The sequence below is a fragment of the Cricetulus griseus genome, chromosome 4, assembly GCF_003668045.3.
Source record: "Cricetulus griseus strain 17A/GY chromosome 4, alternate assembly CriGri-PICRH-1.0, whole genome shotgun sequence".
Taxonomy (NCBI): Eukaryota; Metazoa; Chordata; class Mammalia; order Rodentia; family Cricetidae; genus Cricetulus; species Cricetulus griseus.
In genome coordinates, this window is record NC_048597.1 from 204,896,941 (window position 1) to 204,920,147 (window position 23,207).

The following is a 23,207-nucleotide window of genomic DNA, read 5'->3' on the forward strand; positions in this document are numbered from 1 at the left end:
GATTGTTGCGTGGTGTGATGGCATAAATGGTGCACAGTGGTCACACTAAGTTCTGTGCACCCCAGCTTCAGGGATATTACATGGCACAACACAGGCCAGCACTGGCTGAAACACCTGGTTCATGGTGTGGTGGATTTTGCATTAACTTTTTGTCATAATTCAGAAACCTTTTACTGTTGGCTTTTTTTTTTTTTTTGGTAACTCACACATTCATTTATGTAGTTTCATGTGGGATCTCAACCCACAGTCTAAAAAGCTGTGTTCTCACAGGACATAATGGCAGGTCTATACTCCCAGCACTCAGGAGGCAAAAGGATCTGGAATTGAAGAACATCCTTCACTATACAGCAAGCTAGAGATCAACCTCCACACTCGTCCATAAGTCAGTCAATCAAAGCCTTGTTCTATAAGGGAGGAGAAGTTATATAAATATGTTTGACTACTTCATTCTTTTTCTCATTTCCAATTTCAACACATTTGTCTCTGGATAGAAAATGAGTTTTATAAATATAAACTACTTTCAGTTGTTTGTATTTATTTATTTCATTTACATTGGTTTTTTGCCTGCATGTATGTCTGTGTTAGGGTGTTAGATAATCTGGGACTGGAATTACAGACAGTTGTGAGCTGCCGTGTGGGTTCTGGGAATTGAACCTGGATCCTCTGGAAGAGCAGTCAGTGCCATCTTTCCAGCCCCCTACTTTTGTTTTTTGGAAACAAAAATAACAAAAAATATAACTTAGGTTTGATAATTGTAGTAATAGTGGTAGTTTTGATAGTTGTTGATATTGGTAATTGGACAACTAATTCTAGAATAAATTGATATTCCTTCTAAAGAATAAATTTTAAGAGACAGTATTTATTTTCTAGGGAGATAGGACCCAACCATTTTAAGATAGTTTTTAAATGAAACAATTCTGAACATAGATTACTAAGATTTTTTTTTTTTTGTAAGTAGGATGAATTTGGGACTTTTGTAAACCATTGTTTCCTGAGCATATGAAAAAGAGACAGCCTAATTTTCTTTTAAACTAGCTGTCTTGCCTGACTAATATTAAGGTCACTTTCTTTATCTTTTGAGCAATAATTATAACGAGCAGTGATAAAATTCAGATCTTACATTTTATACTTTGTTTGGAGCCTCAGTTTCCTCTCAGGAAAGTGTCAGGTTGGAGAGCCTTGGGCTGGATTCCAGAGGTACTCTGTGGGAAGGTTCTGAGCTATGCAAACCTTAGAAACCACTGTGGTAAAAGCTGGGCACCTGCATGCCTGCAACCAGCAGGGTAGTGCTGCTTCCATCTGTTTTCTGTTATGAGTATCCCAGATGTCATCTGGAGGAATAATTCTCTGCTTTAAAGGAATTGTGTATCTCTGGACTAGATAAAACAAATGAGATATATTTCACCCTGAACTCTGAGGATGCTGTATGAGTTGAGTTGAGGTAAACTTACTTGAGGTCACCCTGAAGAGAACTATTGCCTGTGCTGCTGGGCTCTCCCATATCTCTGAGAGCCTATTTCTCTGGGAAATGGAAACCAGAGGCCCCAACATTTACCTTAATTAGATATCATCAGAATATGTGTTTTGCTGGACATGGTGTGTTTTGCTGGGCATAGTGGTGCACACCTTTAATCCCAGCAGTTGGGAGGCAGAGGCATGTGGATCCCTGAGTTCAAGGACAGCATAGTTAGTCTACATAGTGAGTTCCAGGGCAATCAAGGCTACCTAGAGAGAAACCCTGTCTCAAAAAGAAAAGAAAAAAAAAAAGAATAGAAAAGAAAAGAAAAGAAAGGAAAAGAAATAAATACATGTGTTTTACTCTTGAAATGTGTTTATTGAACTTAATTTTTGCAATCTTTTATCATGTTTAACTTTATTTGCTAGTATAGATGGACTGCTTTTATAAATACTCTAATTTTGTTATAGATATTTAAAATGTATTATGCTAATTCACTTAAATTCTATATTACTTTTTCATATTAAATGACTGTCTTTTGTTTATTGAACATTACAGCAAATTGCTTTTAAAAACCTGGTACAGAGAAATCGACAAAATGAGCAACAAAACCAGGGCCCTCCTGCTCTGAATTCCACCATCCAGCTGCCATTTATAATCATTAATACAAGCAGAAAAACAGTCATAGATTGCAGCATCTCCAGTGACAAGTGAGTGGGGAACTAGGGGAGGGGTACAGGGCTGGCTGTAGTATTCAGGCTGTAGTATCCTTGAGGTTCTGACAGGACACACCCTCAGCTGCAGCCACTAAGAGAACCACCTGTGCACATTCACTATGTAACCTTTTAAAAGGGCCCTGCCCACCTCCCATCCTCCTCCTCCTCCTCCTCTCTCTCTCCCTCCCTCTATGTGGCTGTCTGTTACCTCTCCCCTTCCCCTTCCCCTTCCCCTTCCCCTTCCCCTTCCCTTTCCCCTTCCCCTTCCCCTTCCCCTGTCACCTCCATCCTCCCTTCTCTCCTCTGTCTCCCTCTCTCCCCCTCTTTCCTCTCTCTTCTCTCTTGCTGCTCCTGTCTCTGGAGGCTGGTCTCTCCCCTTCTTTTTCCCCTTTCTTTGATCCTTTTCCCTTATAATAATAATAATAATAACAACAACAACAACAACAACAACCCTCTGCCAGAACCCTATCACATGGCATCTTTCTCTTGCAAGCCAACACTGGCCTTCTGTTAACGGTCTCCCACAGAAAGAAAGATGGTACACGCCACTATCTACAGCTCTTTAAGACTGGTGGCTTCCATGGACTATGTGAAATGTGTCCTCAGCAAGAGTGAGCTCCATCATTTACCATTCATAGTCCCTTACTCCATGTCAATTTTGCCTGTGACTTATGTGTGGTGGTACCTGGCTCCAGGCTGTCATGTGCATGACACTTGTGTGGTAATTGAGCAAGTAACTCAATAAGTTAGCCCATCAATGAGGGCCCAGGAGGAAGTTGGATCATTGGTGAGTCACTGTAATAGTTTATTATGGAAATATATCAGACCAGTATGTGGCATTAAAGCAATTGTCTCATTTATTATATCATACTCAAGTATGCTTCTATTTGGTTTTTATTTGGCTTTTTAAGAAGGGGATTCATAGTCCAGGCTGTCCTCTAACTTATTATATAGCCAAAGACAGCATTGATTTCATCTTCCTTCCACCACCTCCCACATGCTGAGATTAAAAGGTGTGAGCCATAACCCTGCCACTTTTGTTTATGGAAGATTAACATTAAAAGAGTCCTGAGTTTGGATCCCCCACCCATATATAACCTGGGTGTGCCTCGATTACCTATCACCCTAGCTGGGGCAGGGGTGGGGGAGGGTAATGATGACAGAGCAGGAAGTTTGCCAGGGCTTGCTTAGCCAGCCTAGCTCAAACAGTGGGCTTCAGGTTCAGTGTGAGAGACTGTCTCAAAAACTAAGTTGAAGTGCGATCGAGGAGGACACCCAATGCCCTCGTCTGGCCTCCACCCATGTGAATATGTACAAATAAAATTTGACACCATTCACTTTGGCAAATAGGAAGTAGCACTCTTCAAAGTAGAACGTTCATTATATCTTACCTTTCCTTCATGAGGAAGTTAGAAGTGCATAGAGGACAAGACAGGTTTCAGTTGTTGATTGGAGCTCCTCTCCCTGCCTGCTTATGAACTCTGTTTACAGCCTTGTAAGGATGAATGAGATAATACTTTTAAAAGATCGGGTTCATTGCAGCATGTTATAAGTGCTAGTTGCTGTTCTTAGGGACAAGCAGTTTTTATTCTTTACATTTCTTAGCCTCTCTGAGATCTCATTCCTTCCTCTACAAAAATAAAAATTAGGGCCAGCAAAATGCCTCAGTAGAGAAAGATGCTTGCTAGCAAACCTGATGACCTGATCTAACCCTCAAAACCCACATGGTAGAAGGAGACATCCAACTCTAAAAAATTATTCCTTAATCTCCTCACTCACTAAAATGATGTGTAAGAAGTCAAGAACTAAAAAATTAAAATCAGTTATTTTGCCAATTTATAAAAACTATAAATTCACACAACAGCTAGCTAGCCCAGTAAAATGTTACATGTCAGAGTTATTATTCACATCCCAGACTACAGAAACCTGTATCTGAGAGGGCTGTCAATATGTCATAACACCGAGACATCTTCAGAGTGTTAACATCTTCAGAAGTGACCTGGAAGTGTCATGCTGTAATTGCTCTCTAAACAGTTAGTCTCCTGTTATATGAGGGACTATAGAATTCTCTTCTCATGGTAAAGTGCTTTCACAGCTAAGCATGTAGGACATGGCCTGTAAACCAAGGTTGAGCAGAAGGGTTGCTAGGCATTGGCCAGCACTGTCCAGCCAGGAGAACTGCGTAAGAGATACCTGTCTCAAGAAGTAAATAATTTTTGAAGAACTGAAAAATAATGTCAGTAAAATTGGGAATTATTGACCTTAGCAGTTTATCGACACTGTTCACCCAGGCTGGGATCTATTTTGGTTCTGTGCCTTGGGTGGTCAGTGACTCACGCCTTGCTTGGCTTCCCTTCATGGAGCAGCTTGTACATGCTTGTTGTTTGAGGTAGGTCCGTAATCTTGTCTGTTACTTTGGTGAAGCAATCTTAATTAGCCAGGAGGCTTTCCCACAATGAAATTTAGTTTACAAAGCCATCTGCATGTAAAGGTGTGTGAAATCATTCCTCTGGCAAGGACCCTCTTGCAGTTAGCTGTAAGCTCATTAATCTACTTTATTCAGACTCTCACTTCAGCATCTTGCTCTGAGTTACCAGCTTTGCCCAGGTTAAGATGTCGTCTCAACCTCACATGCTGTTAATAGAGAATTCCATAGCAAGGCAGAACCCACTGTTATTCAGAACCTGCACTAGAACAAACAGCACAGAACTGAGACCTATAGATGGAGATCTCAGGCCTCACCAGATGGTGTCAGTTCTGTCCTGCCAGCAAGTGTTTCCTGGGGATCAAGCTTAGACCGAAGCTTGGCATCTTGCTGGTCCTTTTTTTGCTCCTCGATCGTGCTGTGTAGCTAAACAGACATCTAAACTGACTACTTTTCAACAACATTCTGATAGGTGCTGTGTACTTCATATATGGTACTTTCCTTTGTGACAGATTCTCTCTCTGTAGTCAGGCTGGACTGGAACTCTTGAAACCAAAGATGGCTTTAAACTCATAGGAATTTTCCTGCTGTAGCCTTCCAAGTAATGGTATTACAGGCATGAGCCACCATACTGAGCACTGTGACACTTGTTTAAGACATTTTATTCTTAACCCTTTAAGACAGGATTTAGCTGAGTTTGCTTTGTTAAACTTGTCTTCCATTTAATTCAAGTGTGTTCAGTTCAAGTGCCTGAAGTCCCAACTACCTAAACGGATCATTGAGTCCAGGAGTTCAGACCAAAATCTGCAGTGTGGCACATCCTCATCTCAAAACAGGGAAAGGTCTTTATGATTGACTGAGAATATTGTGACTAGCCATTGACTAAGGAAAATTAATTGAGCATTCACTATATTTCCTTAAGGCTAATAAGCCAGTCTACTACAGACCACAATAAGTAAACTAAACAAACAGCACAGGGTGTAAGACCTTCCAGAGTTCCTCCGTAGCACCAAAACCCCCATACTTCCTTCCTTTCTTTGTAATTTTGGTTTGGGTTTTTTTGGGTTGTTTTGTTGAGACAAGGTTTCTCTGTGTAGCCCTGGCTTGTCCAGGGAAGCACTCTGTAGACCCGGCTGGCCTTTAACTCAGAGATCGCCTGCCTCTGCCTCCCGAGTGCTGGGATTAAAAGCATGCACCACTACCTGGCCCCCTTTATTCTTAAAAAAAAAATAAATTATTAAATTTATGTAAGAGAGAGAGGGAGAGGGGAGGGAGGGCTCTAGAGAACGGAACTCAAGTTGTCAGGATGGTGTCTGGCACCTTTGACTACTGAACCGTCTCACTCACCCCTTCCCATCCTTGCTTTATTTTGCAGGTTTGAATACCTTTTTAATTTTGATGACACCTTTGAGATCCACGATGACATAGAAGTACTGAAGCGGATGGGTATGTCCTTTGGTCTGGAGTCAGGCAAATGTTCTCTGGAAAACCTGAAAATTGCAAAATCACTCGTTCCAAAAGCATTAGAAGGCTATATCACAGGTATGCTGTTGACCTAACATACCACATCCTCAGAGAGTGCATGCAGTTCAGAGAATCGGTGCTAGCTTCACTGGGTGGCATTCTTTAATAAATCTGTGGCCTTTTTTCCCTAAAAAAAAATTAATCGGTGATTTTTAGAGGATTACAAACTTACAGCTATACAATATATATTGTTCAAAAAAAAATTGGCTGACTCATCACTAAGTTTAGGTTTACAATGATGTATTTTCTTTGTAAGTACGAGTTAACTGGAGTCTTGTAAAGCTTTTAGTGACAAGCTTGATGGAAGTTTTTTGTTTTTGTTTGTAAGTCCCTCTCCTAGGGGAACTTAGAGTAGTTTACAAAAAAAAAAAGATATACCTCACCTCATTCTAATGGGATGCTGTGTTTGTGTATTCAGTATTCAGTACATATGAATTCAGAGAGCAGAAATGTCCTAATTTTCTGTTGCTCTGTTAAAACACAACGACCAAGGCAGTTTATAGAAGGGAGGGTTAATTTGGGCTTAGAGTTAGTTACTGAGGGTGACAATTTGGTCATAGCAGTAAGCAGGAAGCACTTAGGCTGGAACAGCAGCTGAGAGCTCACATTTCAAACCTCAATCAGGAAACTGGAAATGGCTTGAGTCTTTTGAGAACTCAAAGCTGGCGCCTAGCAAGGCCACTTTTTTTGTTGTTGCATGAACAAATCATAAGTTTGTTCACGTTCGTGCTGTTAAATTTTTAGTTGGCTTTCCCTGCCCCAGTTCATGCTAAAATACAGTGCTGCTTTGAACATTCTATCCATGTGTCCTACTGCTGTGTGCAAGCATACAGACTGAAATCACTGGGTCTGCATTGGGTGGGTCATGAGCTTTCTTAGATGGTGCCAAAAATCTTCAATTTGATTGCACTAGGTATATTTTCCCAGTCAGGCTTTGAATTAATACTTAATTCACATAATATAAAAATTTTTTATGTGGATGGATATTTTTCCTACATGTGTGTCTGTACCACATGTGTGTCTCATGCCCAAGGAAGCCAGAACAGTGTGTCAAAATCCTTTGGGACTTGCCAGGTGGTGGTGGCACACATCTGTAGTCCCAGCACTTGGGAGGCAGGGGCAGGTGGATCTCTTGAGTTCAAGGCCAGCATTGTCGACAGAGCTAGTTCCAGGACAGGCTCTAAAGCTACACAGGGAAACCCTGTCTCGGAAAACCAGAAACAAACAACAAAAGAACTGTAATAGCCAATGGAGTGTTGGGGGCGGGGGCTTTAGTCCCAGCACTCAGGAGGCAGAGGCAGATGGATCTCTGAGTTTGAGACCAGGTCAGCCAAAGCTACACAGAGAAACTCTGTCTTGAAAAACCAAAAAAAGAAAAAAAAAAATCCTTTGGTACTCGAGTTATAGACAGTTGTGAACTACAATGTGGGCTCTGGGGATCAAACCCAGGTTTCTAGAAGAATAGCCAGTGCTTGTAACCCCTGAGCCATCTATAACAGTATGTAAGGTTGCAACCATTTCCACCTTTTTCTTGGGCGGGGGGGGGGGGGGGGAGGGCAAGATCTCACGACTCAGGCTGGCAAAGAGCTGACTGACTATAAGGATAAGGCTGCTCTCGAAGTTATAGATTCACATGGCCTGCTTCCCAGTGCTGAAATTAAAGGTGTGCACTACTACACCTAGCTCCTGGGCACTTGAACTCACAGAGATCTGCCTTTCAAGTGCTGGGATTAAAGGTGTGTGCCATCACTGCCCAGCTTGCCCATTCCTTTTACTGGCAAATAATATTCCATTTTATGGTTGTACCACATTTTCATTCATCCATTGATTGGTACACATTTGGATTCTTTAGACTTTTGAGGTTTTTGTTTTTACAAACATATTTTCAGCTTTGTTGGAGTAGAACTTTTTTTAGTGTTTTTTTTTTTTTTTTTTTTTTTTTTTTTTTTGTATTTTTTATGAAATGCCAAATGGTTTTAAAGTGGCTATACCATTTTACAGTTCTAAGTAATGTATGAGGCTTCTGATTTTTTTTTTTTTTAATATCCTTCTTAATACTCTGCACACCTTTTTGGTGCTAGTGGTTGAGTACAAGTTTGTTTTGTTTTTCATGATAAATATACACTCTAGGGTTAGAGAGATGGCTCACAGGTTAAGAGCACTGGCTGATCTTCCAGAGGTCCAGAGCTCAATCCCAGCAACCACATGGTGGCTCACAGGCATCTGATGCCCTCTCCTGGCGTGCAGTCATACATGCAGGCAAAGCACTTACACATTTAAAAAAAAAAAAAATCACTCTACTACCAAGCCACTCCCATCCCTGTCTATCCTTATAATTTCACATGGTGAAATGGTAACTCACAATGATTTTTATCCCATTTCCCCAATGGTTTAGGATGTTACATCTTTTCAAGTATTTATTAGCTACTTAAACATTTTTCTTGGAGGAATTATCTTTATGATAAGTTGAAAGCGTATACTATGTATAGTTAATAAAAAGAAATCTTTATGGGCTCTGTAATTCATATATTTTCCAGTAATTTGGAAATGTTTGTGGTTTTGCTAATTCCCACAATACTATATATTCTACAAAGGTAACTTGAACATTTAAAAGTATTTTTGGCTTTGATTTCATACAAAATTTCACATCAATTTTTTTTTGGTTGTTGCTATTACTTTCAAGATGGGCTCTCAGTGATGTCTAGGCTCGATTTGAACTCCTGGGCTCAGGTGACCCTGCTTCCTGGGCCTCCACAATAGCTGAGACCATGGGTACACACCACTGTACCTGACTTCACATCTCTTTAACAGTTAATATTAGTTGTAAGGTATATATAATCAAATATAAGCAAAACGGTAGTTTGTTTTAGCCTTTTGCTCACAAGTTTGTTAACTGAGATTTGATTTCTGTTGTACTTCATATATTAAGTTGGTACCACTTGCCTTCTGCAAGTGTGACCTCTATTCCCCCTTGCACCTCAGCTGATCCATCCCATATATGCACTGTTCCCTGCTCCCTTTGCTCCATGTTCTCTGGCACAGATCTTGCTGTTTCATTAGCCTCAGTCCAGCAGTGTCTGAATAAAGGGCTTACTCAATAAATCACCAGAAGTTTTTTTCACTTATTCCCTGTGGAAACTTTCAGGGTGATTAGCAAGCTCGGTGGTTTGATCTCTTCATGACCTCATTTGCAAACTGGGCTACAGATTTTCCTGTCAGTTCAAAGGGACATGTGCCTTTAGTGTAAATGGCTCTTGGACAAGAGTGTGAGAACCACTATGCAGAGCCTGTAATAATGTGGGCTTTCAATTGTTGAAAGGAAATAGAATCAGTAATGCTCACAACTGAATAGCTGTGGCCCAGCAGAAAGTTTCCCCAGTTCTGTATACTAATTCATATGCAACACAGGAGTCCAGCTTTAATTTTATCTTGTTCAGACTTATACTTATTAAATGTATTCACAGTCTGCTATTCTTAGAATTGAAGTCTTCCCCACCTCCATCCCCCTCACAGCTGCCTTAGCCTGTGAGGAAAAGGGTTAAAGGGCCAGTCTAAAGTTAATGTAGTCATTTAGTTTGCTCATTCGTACATGGGGACAGTCTCTCAGTGGCTAGACACAATTCTAACCTTAGGATACATAGCCCTGTGTTTTTTGCACAGTAGTTCCAAAAATAGTACAATAAAGGGGATAGGAAGATGTCTCAGTGGGTAAGAGCACTGGTCCACAGCCTGATGACCTGAGTTTCATTCTCAAAACCCACACAAAGAGCCATATGTGGGAATGTGCATCTTTTATCTCAGAATTCTTGCAGGAAGATGAGAAAGTACACATAGAATTGGCCAGAAGCTCACAGAGCAACTGTGAGTATGCAGTTTAGCAACAGAAACAAAAGAGATCGTGCAACAAGCTGGAAGGCAGGAACCAACTCCCAAAGTCCACAAATTTCCACAAGCATGCCATGGCATGCACATACCCACACTCACACAGACACATCACACACAAAAGCTCAAGGGCTGCCAAGATGGTTTGGTGGGTAAAACGTTTGCTGCCAAGCCTGATGACCTGAGTATGATCTCCTGAAGCTACATGTTGGAAGGAGAGAAGCAATTGCTTAAAATTGTCCTCTGACTTCCACTCTCATGCTATGCCACATCCACAGAAATAAAAATAATAAATTTAAATTTAAAAGTACAATAAAAGCTTATTTGAACAGACTATATTTTCTGAGTATGTACTAGGTTTTGCCTTACAATGTGAGGTCCCCCCGCCCACAGGTTTTCTCTGCGTAATACTGGCTCTTCTACAACTTGCTTGGTTGTAGACCAGACTACCCTCAATCTGAGAGATCTGCCTGCCTCCACCTCCCCAGTGCTGGGATTAAAGGCGGACACTACGATGCCCAGTGATGTGAAATCTGTCTTTTATACTGTGTTTCTATAGCTTTTCCTGTCTATTAAAGTCACTCTTGGCCAGGTGTGGTGGCGCACACCTTTAGTCCCAGCACTTGGGAGGCAGAGGTAAGCGGATCTCTGTGAGTTCGAGACCAGCCTGGTCTACAAGAGCTAGTTCCAGGACAGCTTCCAAAGATACATAGGGAAACCCTGTCTTGAAAAAACAAAAAAAAAAGTAACAACAAAAAGTGTCACTGTTAAAAGAGACTGTATACATTCATTCATTCATTCTGAGGTCCCTAGACATTCAGGTTACAGTTATCTGTGAGCTAACATTCTAGACAGGGAGGCATCTTGCAAGTAACAGTTCAGTAAGAACTGATCTGTTGTGATGGGAGAAGCATGGCATATGCAGGGAAAAGGAGATGCCAGGACCTGCCCTCATGATTTCCTGCGAGCTGAAATTAAAGCCATGACTGCAGACCCAGAGAGGGGACTCAGCCTTTAAGAGCATGGGGTGCTCTGAGGTTCAGGTCCCAGCACCCATGTGGTACCTTACAGATACCTGTAACATGAGTTCCAAGGAATGTAATGCCTTCTTTTCGCCTCCATGGGAACCAGGCCATGGTACACAGATACACACACAGGCCAAATACCCATACACATAAAATAAAAATAAATTTTAAAAAATGTTTGCATTATAAAAATTACCTCATTCACCAGGGGGTGGACAGGAACCCAGTTAGGAAAAAGCCTAGATCATTGATGAGCAACAGTATTACATTCATTCACATGCATACTCTTTTTTTTGTTTTTTTCCCGAGACAGGGTTTCTCTGTGTAGCTTTGGAGCCTATCCTGGCACTTGCTCTGGAGACCAGGCTGGCCTCAAACTCACAGAGATCCGCCTGCCTCTGCCTCCCGAGTGCTGGGATTAAAGGCTTATGCCACCAACGCCCAGCTCACCTGCATACTCTTAAAAAGACAGTACTGAGCCAGTTCAGTTGGTAACGTGCTGTGCAAGCACAAGACCAACGGTAACTCAATCCCCAGCACTTGTGGGAAAAGCCAGATGTGATGATATATGCACTTATGTCCAGTGCTAGGGGGACAGATGGGGGGATCCTTGGGGCTTGCTGACCTGCTGGCCTAGCCTGATTAGCAAGCCTAAATCTCTATGAGAGACACTGTCTCAGAAACACAACTGCACACATTTGTACACACACCGTACATGCGCACAAAGTAAGAGTTGGGGGAAGGGTGACAAGAGTGTATGCTTCTGCCTGGTCCATAAGCTGTGTGTTCTTCCTTCCTAAGATATTTCAGACTGTTAACATCACAGTCATAGTCTTTCATGGAGGGGATACCAGATGTGCAAGATAGCCCACATTCTGACTACATTCTTCCCATACCTAGTCAGCTGCCTTGTCAGGTCTTACATAAAGAAAAATGAAGGCTGGGGATGTGAGACTGCCCAGTAGTTAAGAGCACATACTGCTCTTGCAGAAGGCTTCAGTTCAGTTCCTTTTGGACAGCTCATACCTCTGGCTGCAGGGCAGTCCAACACCTCTTTCCTCATGGACACCTCATATACATACACTCCCCCTCAGGCTTTCACAAGTACACATGATTTTAAAAGAATAAAAATCTTGAAGAACAAAAAAAAAAAAAAAAAAAAAAAAAAAAAAAGAAAGCATTGAACTAAAAGGAGCCAGTGATGGTTTTACTTTGCATTCTTTCTCCCTGGTCTGCCTTCCTATGTTTTTCCATTGTTGCTCAAAATTTATTTGTGCCCCCCCCAAAAAAAAGAACACCAGGTTCTTCACAGTGAGAATTGTCTAGCTGTCACCAAGATATAACCCATGCTTGCTTCAGACCACAGCAGAACAGCCAGAGTGCAGAGGCCACATTGTCTGTCTTTTTTGGTGATTGTTTTATCTTGCAGATATCTCTACAGGACCTTCTTGGTTAAATCAGGGACTACTTTTGAACTCTACCCAATCCGTTTCAAATACAGACCTGACCACTGGTGCCACCGTACCCCAATCAAGGTATGTATTTCTTTCACTTTGGGAAAAGCAAGCCACAGAGACCTGGCTCTGCTGTGGAGAGCCAGGGCTATGTTGCTGCTGCAACAGGTGGGTCAGGTTTGTAGCAAATATCCCCAGTGGTGTGGTACCTTCCTGTTTTTATTCCTGTCTGCAAAAAGAAATGTCTGCCCTGCATTAATGAACCTGTATGTTTTTAACTTACTTGCTAGTGTAAACCAAGGGTTGTGCTTGGATGCTGAAGTGGCCTTAGCGACTGGGCAGTTTCCTGCCCCAGACAGTCACCAGTCCAGTAGTGCGGCCTCTCACTGTTCTGAGTCCCGCGGCGAGACCCCTTGTTCATTCAACGATGAAGACGAGGAAGATGAGGAGGAAGATTCCTCCTCCCCAGAATAAAGACAGGAAAAAACTCATGTTTTAACCTTTGATGCTCATGTGTGTCTTTAGTGTGAGCTCTTGTGTTTTGAAATGATTGCTTCAGTCTTTGCCTTTGTTTGCATTTGTGTTTAGTGAAAACTAGAGAAACACAATAAGCAAATTACATGAAGGCTGAGATGATTGAAATGAAAGTTAATGTAGCGTGAATGAAAACTAAGCAACAGCAGTAGGTTACATCGTCAACAAAGCATGCTTTCTGCAGAGAGAGAGGGAATAATCCATGAAGAATGGCAGTGAATGAGGTTTGTTTTCAGGGAGGTGGGGTTTGAAGACCCCACAATGTATAAGCATTTAGACTTGCGATTGCTGTGAGTATGCAGTGATGATGGTTTTCTCCCTTGTCGGATTGCCTTTTATAGGCAAAAGTGAACTTGAAAGTCCCAGTGGGTGTACAGTGAGGGATGTAGATTGCAGGCTTGTGGCCTGAGGAGCACAGATGAACTGTTGAGCTAGCCGGAAGTCTAGCTGAGGTGCTTTGCGCATCTGCTGCCTTAGCTTCTAGAAGGGAGCAAGTGCTACCTTATAAGTACCTAGTTGACATTTAGAATAATTTACAGAACACTGAAGTGACCATTTGTCAATGCATTGGTGCATAGGAGTTTCTAGGGCTACTTCTGGGAGCCAAAATAGAATAGCATTTCCATGTGCATTAAAACTTCGCCAGCACTGCCTTTTGCCAGCATTCTAAATTTGGAGTTTTACTGAGAAGGAAACTGTATTTACAGTTTTAATCAAAGCTATGCGTTTCATACAGCTTTTGAATTTACAGTTGAACAAAGAAGCAAATTCTTTGACCAAATTGCTTGTCCATAGCTGTCTGCAGTACTGTATGATTTTACCCGTGTGCAATTTGTGAAAATGAACCAAATGTCATTACTTTTGTCTTTATTTCAAGAATATGAACATCATTGTTCTCTTATACATGTTATCTTTTTCATATTTTAATTATCAAAATGATCTTATCAGATTTATTCCTGGGTAAATTGCATTTCAAACTAACTCAATATTCAGTGTTTTTGTTAAAATCTTGAACCCTCCAGTTGACTGCATCTGTGCTATCGTGGCATGTCATTCGTGGATACAAAGCCAAAGTTGTTGCCATGAAACTACTGCAGTGTGTCTGTGATTTCTGCTTCTCTCAGTAGGGGAGCACGGGACATCCACTGCCAAGCCAAACCCAACTTAACTAACACATTAAGGCCTTGAAAGAGGGCAGGGAATGGAATCAATTCTGAAGCCAGTTGAAGTCGCATGTGTTTGTCCTGATCCTGTATATCTGGTGTCTGTGGATCCTGTACCAAGCTCAGTCCAAAATGCTGCTCTTTTTAGTCCTATGGGGGAAGCTTGAGCTGGAAGCAAAAGCTTTGGTTGACTTAAATGTTGTGAGGCCGTTAGCGTGAAAATACGAGTGTGCAGATACAGCTTAGGTTCCTTTGAGAGGAGACTCATTGTATCAGAAGGAAGCTGTAGTGCAAACCTGAGTGTGCAAGGGGCACAAAGGTTCTGGCAGGTTGTGTTGGCATGAGTTCTAAAACACACATCTTAGGCTGTCAGAGCAAAGTGGTCCATATGCAACAGGGGCTACCTCCCGTTAGTGCCTCATTTCTGTCTCTGTACTTAAGGGAGCCTAGCAGAGACCTGGAGAGATCAAGGGCAACAGTTGCTTTTTTAGTTTTCAAAATACTGGCCTACTGGTCCCAAGATGTTTCAGAACTTAAAGCAAATGCACACATTACACCCATTTCTTTTGCCAGGCAGCTAAATCCTTGCAAGAGTTCTCAAGGAACTTTCCCCCATTGTCTCATCCCTGCTGCTGTATGCTGGGCTTGAAAGGGGCAATCACACTGGACATGTTGTATGCCTCTAACCCCAGCATTTGGGAAATGGAGGCAGGAAGGTAGTCAACCTTGGCTACATACTGAGTTCAAGGACAGCCTGGGCTTCGTGAAATCCTTGTCTGAAGTGGGGCAACCAAAGACTCAATCTTTGTGTGCCTCGCCCTGGCCATCCTAGTTACCCCTGTGTCATCAGGTGCTGCTGGCTTAACACTGAACCAAGAGGATTACTTGTGATCCTAGACAGGCAAAGGAATCATCAGAGGTTTGAAACCAGCCACAGCTACAAAATGAGACCATAATGCAGTAAAGAAAGGAAAGCCTAAATTGAGATGTTGCAAAGGATAAACTCTGGTCTTCTTTATCGCCCTTAAACACCAAATCATAGTACAGGAATGGAAGGGGGAGGAGTTAAATTGTGGTCATAGCATCTGGCTTCTTTGTAGGTGGGGTACACAGGTTCCTTGCACACAGCTGTTACCCTCCCCCAGAGGTGCTGGGCACACTGCTTAATGTGTCAAGAGGCTTTTCTCTATTGAGGTTCAATTTCTCATGTGTATAACACTATTGTCAGTTCTCACTCTCCGTGTGAGGAACAGTTCCACCAGCTACACAGCTGTGCAGCAGTCGGTGCTTAGCAGGCTCCCTTTGCCTGTCCCCCACTGGAAGTCTGTTCAGTGTTTGCATTTATTGTGCCTTACATAGGAAGAAAGGGACTCAACAGAATCCTCCTCCCTCTGAAAGGTCCCCAGAAAACAGGCCAATGACCACATGCTCTGCATCTTTCTTGATTCTTTTTTTTTTTTTAAAGACTTTATTTATTATGTATACAGTCTTCTGCCTGCATGCCAGCAGAGGGCACCAGATCTCACTTAAGGTGGCTGTGAGTCACCATGTGGTTGCCAGGAACCGAACTCAGGACCTCTGGAAGAACAGCCAATGCTCCCATCCGCTGAGCCATCTCTCCAGCCCCTTTCTTGATTCTTTTAAAGTGGGAGGGAGGAAAATCTGCCATTTTGCCAGAATGAATGAGGAACTCCTCCTGTTAACAGAATATAATCAAAGCAGTAGCAGTACTCAATCGATAATTTTTGGAAGATAATTCCCAGTCTGTCCTCAGAAAGAATATCCCTATCAGACAATCAAGATGAAGAAGTGGCCCACTGAGTCCCTGCAGGCCTTCTCATTCTGCCATTTCTATCTAAACTGACTTCTTGCCAGAAGTGTGGGAGCTGTTCCAGGTATAGCATGATGTATGCCCCGAGACAGTCTGGACAGAGTGTGTCTGCCAGGCAGACGGAATAGGCAGATGACGGAGTGGCCTCAGCTGCTTGTGCTATAACCACACTCACTTCCCAACAAAATGGGCTGTCCTTATTCACTAAGTCTGCTGCATAAAGCTTTGAAATTTTCTTCCTTAGTGGTAAGCATGGGGGTGGGTATTAAAATACCAAACTTAGCTGCCTTTACCTGTGTACAAGCCAAGTGGGGACTGTAGCAAGCCACGGAGTTCTTGGCCTCATTGTCTTGAATTACACCGCAGGCCAGTGACCTGAGATGGAGAGTTCACACATGTTCTCTAAGTTGCTAATACACAGGTGTACCTTGTGATGAACACGTGGAAGGTGACCCTCATGCTGCATATCGGCTAGCTTGGGTGAAATACGGTCCATAAACCTAAGAACAAGCCTCCCAGTGGGGCTGCCTATTTTTCTCCACCTTGAACAATCACTGCCTCTAAGCACTGATGCTTATTAATATATAGTTTTGCAAGACTACTGTGCATGCCAGGAGCCTACAGCAATCACCTGAATGATCCACAGAATGTGCCTTCCAGCTCACTGATTCGGTTCACCTATACTATGTTCTGTTAACCTATACTTGAGTCAAACACTATCACTCAAAGGGGGGAGCTAAAATGATGAATCTTCCTTTATAGCAAGCCTCAGGAAGTAGCCTCTTACATATTAACAAAATATCTGGTGTTACAGTTAATTTGTAGGATCCAGTTTCCCTGCATACATGTGTGCTCACAATATGCTAAGAGGGGAAGTTAGGGCAGAAAGCTTTGGCATGTCATGTTTCCAGGGAGTCCTTGACAGGTGTAAGCACTGACCAGATAGATGGCCACCCCTCAGTGTCAGGTGGAAAGATGCTCGTCTGTACATACTATCAGTTCTGTATAGTTCTTTCAGATAAGGAAGATTTTGAGTTATTTTTATATATTAAAAAAAAAAAAAAAACTTTAGGACCAGTGCCTTGGCCCCTGTCATCCTAGCAGAGTGGATCTTGGTCCTCCTTGCTTAAAAAGCTACTTTAGAAACCGTTGTAGTCGCAGTGGAGAGTCAGGGTTTGTGTCTTCTGTGCTAGTGTCTCAGGAAGGGAGAGAACTCCTCTTGGGACCCACTCACTCAGAGATGGAAGTATGCAGAGCTTGGGGCCCAGCTTCCCTTAGCCTCTGTAGCAGTCTGCTCCTGTTTGTCACGTCCCTCAGGCCTCCATTGCCTACTGTAAAGCACACCTTCACACGGGCCATCCAGACAGCACCAGTCCTGACAAGTGCCAAAAACCTTGAGGAGGAACTCAAGGGGTCTTTTTTTTCCCAAACTCTATCATGACTGTCATCTTTGGGCCTCTCAGGACTCCAGGTGCAGATGGTCACAGTCACAAGAGACCCTCCCCAGGCCAAGGCCATCTATTCTGGACATCCATAGGGACTTGAGAGGTGGAGTTGCCATCTGGGCCATAGTGACTTATTTCCAACCAAATTATTTGGACTTCAGAAGCTATTAATTTGCCATGCTTGACTTCAAACTCGTTACTCCTAGGTGTGCTAGTTTTGCATATTCGGACTTCTCTAGTTTGTTTTGTTTTCTTATACTTAGTTACCTCCAATGCTCTAGCCACCTCTATGAAAGCGGCTTCTCTGCAGGTTATGTTATTTTTCCCACTAGTAGTAAGACGACACTCTGAGAAATGGGACCAGTCCTCCACCTGGTTGTTCAGGAGGCCTGAGTTCTGGGGACCCCATCAGTACTGTGAAGTGCCTGGGTTGTCCCATTTGCCCTGCCACACTTTACCTGGACAGAAGGAATGAGGTCGTTGGCCTAGACCACTGAGTGGCTCCCTTTCCATTTGGAGACTGCGCATGTGCTGCTGGCTACTGTCTCCAGAAATGCTCTTTTTCTGCATGAAGCACACGCTGGTGTCATGCCCTAAATAATTTAAACAAGGTAAGAGGGAAATGCAAACCACATCTCGCCTGCCTCTTAGAGTTTTGTTCCTAGGTTGAATACACAGGCTAATATATTATTTTGTAGTATCTCAGACTTTGCATAAATACTATTATTTTTGTATGGAATTTTTTATAGAAGAGCTATTTCTGTATACTTACTTCTGTGTTTCTGAAATGCCTTCCAGTAGGTAACCGGCAGGTATTAAATAGTGTCCCACTTCGGGTGGCTCAGGGACCGCCTACCCAGAAGAGACGGGGAATTTAAATTTTTTCACTCCCTGCACCCACTCCAGATAGAAGCTCAGGGTGTACCTAGGAAGTATTAGCTCTGAGTGATTTTTCTCATCAATTCACACATCTTTGTTCATACTGTAAGAGTGAAAGAAGATAACATCTGAAATGAGTATGTTGAGCTTGAGAAAAATTGTATCGTACTATTCTGTGATTTGAGATACAGAAAAATAAACAAGTAATTTAAAATAATGTTGGTGTCATCATTAATGGCTCCTGGGGGGATGAATCCTGGCCTCACACTGTTAGGACTAAAACCCTCATTCAGCCAATGAAGCACAAGGCCCACTCTCCTTTGCCTCCGTTCTGGGTCTCTGAAGGGCTCCAGCACCAATTTTCTTGATGGAACTGGCTGAGGCCTCTGGCAACGACATCATTAGGGCCATTTAGCTTCCATTCTCAGCTTTGGTGAAACTCCCAGGGGCTCCCCAGGATACCCACAGTGCATAGCACTGATACCTCCTAGGAAGAGTTCTGTCAAGGTTAGAAAAACAGCAGCAAACAGTGGTGTGGCCAAGCCTCAAGCACAGTCCTCCAGCCCCAGGGACCTCCTCCGCATCTCTTCTAAGCAGTACACACCTCTCAGGAGGCGATGGCCAGGCAATTTGTGTCCTAACAAGTTTCACACAGGGACAGAAGGTGGGGCAATTAAAGGATCACAGCATGTCAGCAGGTATTAAACTAAGGTGCTGGAGAGATACTAGGTTAAAGAGCACAGGCTGGGTTGGGCAGTGGTGCACATGTTTAATCCAGTGCTTGGGAGGCAGAGGCAGGCAGATCTCTGAGTTCAAGGCCAGCCTGATCTACAGAGTGAGTTCCAGGACAGCTAGAGCTACACAGAGAAACCCTGTCTCAAAAAACCAAGAAAAATCACTGGCTGCTCTTCCAAAGGACCTAGGCCTGATTCTCAGCACCCACAGCTCACTCCAGTCCTACAGGTTCTGACATTCTTCTGATCTTTGGGAGTAGAAGGCATTCATGTGGTATAGACACACATGCAGGCAAAACACTCATACACATTTCACAATAAAAAATTTAAAAGGGCCGGGTGTTGGTGGCGCACGGCTTTAATCCCAGCACTCGGGAGGCAGAGGCAGGTGGATCTCTGTGAGTTCGAGGCCAGCCTGGTCTCTAGAGCGAGTGCCAGGACAGGCTCCAAAGCTACACAGAGAAACCCTGTCTCGAAAAAAACAAAAAAAAAAAAAAAAAAAAAAAAAAAGGACAGAAAGTATGGTCACATAATCAAAGAAGTGACAATTTGTGTTCAGCTCTTAATGCATTGATTAGACTAAGTGAGGGAGGAACACCCAACACCCATGCTCATCCTCTTTCTGTGGACTCCCTGCAGGGCTAGCCCAGTGTCTGCTCCATCTGCTAGCAGCCATTTAGTGCCACTTGGTTAATGTATCCAAGGGCTTGTAGCCATGACCACTGAGTCACACTAGGAGGGCACTGGTGGCCATCAGTTGCCATTGGACATGATGTTGACAGGCAAGATGTCTGACTGCAGTGCCCTGCTTTTGGCCCAAACCCTGCCTGCCGGAGCTGTGTTTTTCTGCTGCTGGTCCCTGGGCCGTTTTGTCCCTGTGTCTGCTAGAAAGCTGCTAGAAAGCATGTTCCCCCTGCTTCCTTCCATTTAAGTGCCTCTCCCCAAGCCTGCAGGACACCACCTGGCCCTCACCCAGCAATAGAAGATTGCCTAATGCGGTCCAAGTACTGTCACCAGCTTAGCCACTGTTCGGAAGGTCCTCTCCAGCCTCTTGCTTAAGCCTGCTTCCAGGAAACACTGGAGCCGTGATTCTCGGCCTTCCTAATGCTGCAACCCCTTAATACAGTCAGTTCCTAGGTTGTAGTGACCCCCAACCATAAAATTATTTTTGTTGCTACTTCATAACTGTAGTTTTGCTAGTTATAAATTGCAATGTAATATCTGATATGCAGACAGTCTTAGGCAACCCCTATAAAGGGTCGAGATCCATGGGTTGAGAACCATTGCACTGGAGTATAAAATGCACTGTGAAGGAAGCCTTGTAGTCAGGGTTATGGGAACCATGCCCATTCAGTTTGTCTTGTAGAAAGACTGACGGCATATGAAAAGATGCACGTCATGAGATCATATTGCCCAGAAGGTGGTCAGCATCCACCCACCCTCCTTCAGCCCAAATAGGCAGGCAAGGAGCAGCTCCCCGGCGGCTTTTCATTATGGCTCATTTCCTTAGAGTTGTTCACTAGGACTTAGGCAGTGGAGCCCACAAGGCGGGCAGCTGAAAAGTTCCATACTCTGGCGCCATCCTACCCAAGTTGTAAATGGAGACACTTAGAAGCGGGTCTCTCTTCAGAGAGTTATGCCACGGGACTGCACAAGCTCCAGGGCTTCTGAGCATTTGTATAAATCCTTTCTGGATGCCAGGTGGTGGTGGCGAACGCCTTTAATCCCAGCACTTGGGAGGCAGAGGCAGGCAGATCTCTGTGACCAGCCTGGTCTACAAGAGCTAGTTCCAGGACAGCCCCCCAAGCCACAGAGAAACCCTGTCTTGAAATCCCTGCCCCCCAAAAAAATCCTCACTAGCAAGAGAAAAGCTGTTGTCTCCCTGCCGGACTGGTGCCAAGGAACTTGTCTATGCATTGATTGTGCCCAAAAAATATGCTTGCCTAGACAGAGGGTTCCCCTATTTCCTTTTTACCCTGAATCCTTCCTGAAAGGTTTCTCAGAGGCGGGAGGGCAAAAGCATAAAGGAATCAGGGCTGGGCTTTGGCCAAGGGGGCAGGTGGCTGCTGGGACAGCTGTAGCCACTCCTAGTCATCGAGGCAAAAGAGACAAGGAGCAGATGGGGAAAGCCTCAGGGGTAAGTGCTGTGGACAGAATGAAGGGTTGTGATGTGGCAGACTATTGGCCATGTAGGCTTTGTGGGCAGTGGCTCACCAGTTGGCAGCCAGCTATGCTGTGCTTCAGGTCCTGAGGGAAGCTGGGGCTTCAGTCAAGAGGAAGACTCCAGCATTGACAGCTCTTAAAGGGAGCAGCCTCCTCTCTGTCTCATTTACAAGACTCAACAGATACCTGCTGGTGCTGTGAGTTGCAGCCTGTGAAAGCACTGTTACCTAAACTGGTGGATTAGTCAAAGAGCCCATTAATCTAGCGGAAGACCTGAGTTTAGCTACCATTCAGCATCTCTTTAAATCTGCTGTTTAGGTGTAATCCGAGCCCCATCCATAACCCTGTTTTTCAACTAGACATGGTGGTGCCCGCACACCTGCAGCTCTTGAAGTGTAGAGGCTGAGGGAGGGTGCAACACGAGGACTTCAAGTTTAAGGCCACCCTCAGACAAGTTCCAGGCCATGCTGGGCAAAAAAAGTGAGTCCCTGCTCCACCCCTGCCCAGTTCTTTTTTTTTTTTTTTTTTCTAGTTTGTCACATTCTATGACAATGCAAGATACTCGTTAACTTTCTTGGCAACCTGTGTGTCTGTGTCCCTCTGCGTGTGTAGGTTAAGAGGAATGCAGTGGAGAGAACCAGGTCCTCACCTCACATATGCTAGGCAAGTAACCTGCCAGTGAGAATCCAGGTTCTCTCTCTCTCTTCTCTCCTCTCCTCCTCTCCTCTCTTTCTCTCTCTCTCTCTCTCTCTCTCTCTCTCTCTCTCTCTCTCTCTCTGTGTGTGTGTGTGTGCACGTGCATGCATGCAAGAAAGAGGAGAGAGAGACAGACAGAGAGAGAGAGAGAGAGAGAGAGAGATGAATAATAAAAACCCAGAGACAGATATTGGGGTTAAAGCTGAAGATCAGATAAAGCAGCCAGCCACTAGAGAGTTCTCCCCTCTGCCAATGCTCAGACAAAAGGGGCAGTCCTGTCCTTAGACTGCACTGCTCTCCACCAAACCTCAGACTGCATCCGACTGCACTGCTCCTCAGACTCCCCTGAGCTCTGTCTATTCCCACCTCGTATTCCTCTCTAATGCTGGGATTAAAGCTGTGGGATCCCAAGTGCTGAGGTCACCTTTGTGTGAGCTCTGTTTCTCTTTTAAAGACTGGATCAGTTTCGTGTAGCTCAGTGTGGGCTTGAACTCACAGAGATCTGTCTCCCTCTGTCTCCTGAGTGCTGGGATTAAAAGTGTGTGCCACCACTGCCTGGCCTCTGTGACTGTGACTAGCTTTGATCTTCAGGCAAGCTTTGTTAGATCATAAACAAAATATCATATAGGTGAGTGGTGTCTACATACGTGTGCAGGTATGCCTGTGCATGTGAAGGCCAAAGGTTGATGACGTCAGTGTCATCTCCTATTGCTGGTCACTTTTATTTTAAGATTCTGTTTTATTTACCAGGGTATATGTGTATGTGCAGGTGTGCTGATGGAGGCCACAGAGGGCATGTAACTCCTTGAGGCTGTAGTCAGCAGGTGGTTGTGAGTGGTGCTCCTGATGGGGGTGCTGTTCCTACCTCTGGGATTCTCCAAGAGCAGCAAATGCTTTAAACAGCTGAGCTTTCTCTCCTGTGTGTGCGTGCGTGCGTGCGTGTGCGTGTGCGTGTGTGTGTGTGTGCACGCGTGCGCACCAGTACATTAGTGGAGGTCAGAGGGCAATTTCCTGGAGTCAGTTTTCTCTTTCTACCTTCACATGGAACTGGGCTTAAACTCAGGTCCTCGGGCTGGAAGTGGTAGGTGTCTTTACCTGTGGAGCCGGCTCACCAACTCTCAACCTTCATTTTTGAGTCTAGGTGGTTAGCAAGCAGTAGGGATGCCCCTGTCCCTCTCTACCTTCTCTTGTCCCACCCCTGGGGTAACAGGCAGAGGCCATACTGGTCCAGCCTTTTTTTTTTCCCCTTTAAAAAATATATTCATGGCTGGGTGGTGGTG

The 23,207-nt window shown here is 43.9% G+C and overlaps 1 protein-coding gene across 6 annotated transcripts in view; it reads left to right on the forward strand.

The window, feature by feature from the left end:
* The window catches only part of Tfdp2 (transcription factor Dp-2), a 106,791-nt gene extending 88,240 nt beyond the window's left edge, over positions 1 to 18,551 (forward strand). For all 6 annotated transcript variants that reach the window (XM_027410917.2, XM_027410916.2, XM_027410918.2 and 3 more), the window contains 4 exons: positions 2,015 to 2,166; positions 5,973 to 6,139; positions 12,458 to 12,563; positions 12,773 to 18,551. In XM_027410917.2, coding sequence (XP_027266718.1) covers positions 2,015 to 2,166; positions 5,973 to 6,139; positions 12,458 to 12,563; positions 12,773 to 12,956 — 609 coding nt within the window. In that variant the 3' untranslated portion in view covers positions 12,957 to 18,551. The remainder of the gene's footprint in view (positions 1 to 2,014; positions 2,167 to 5,972; positions 6,140 to 12,457; positions 12,564 to 12,772) is intronic.
* The last annotated feature ends 4,656 nt before the right edge of the window (positions 18,552 to 23,207 follow it).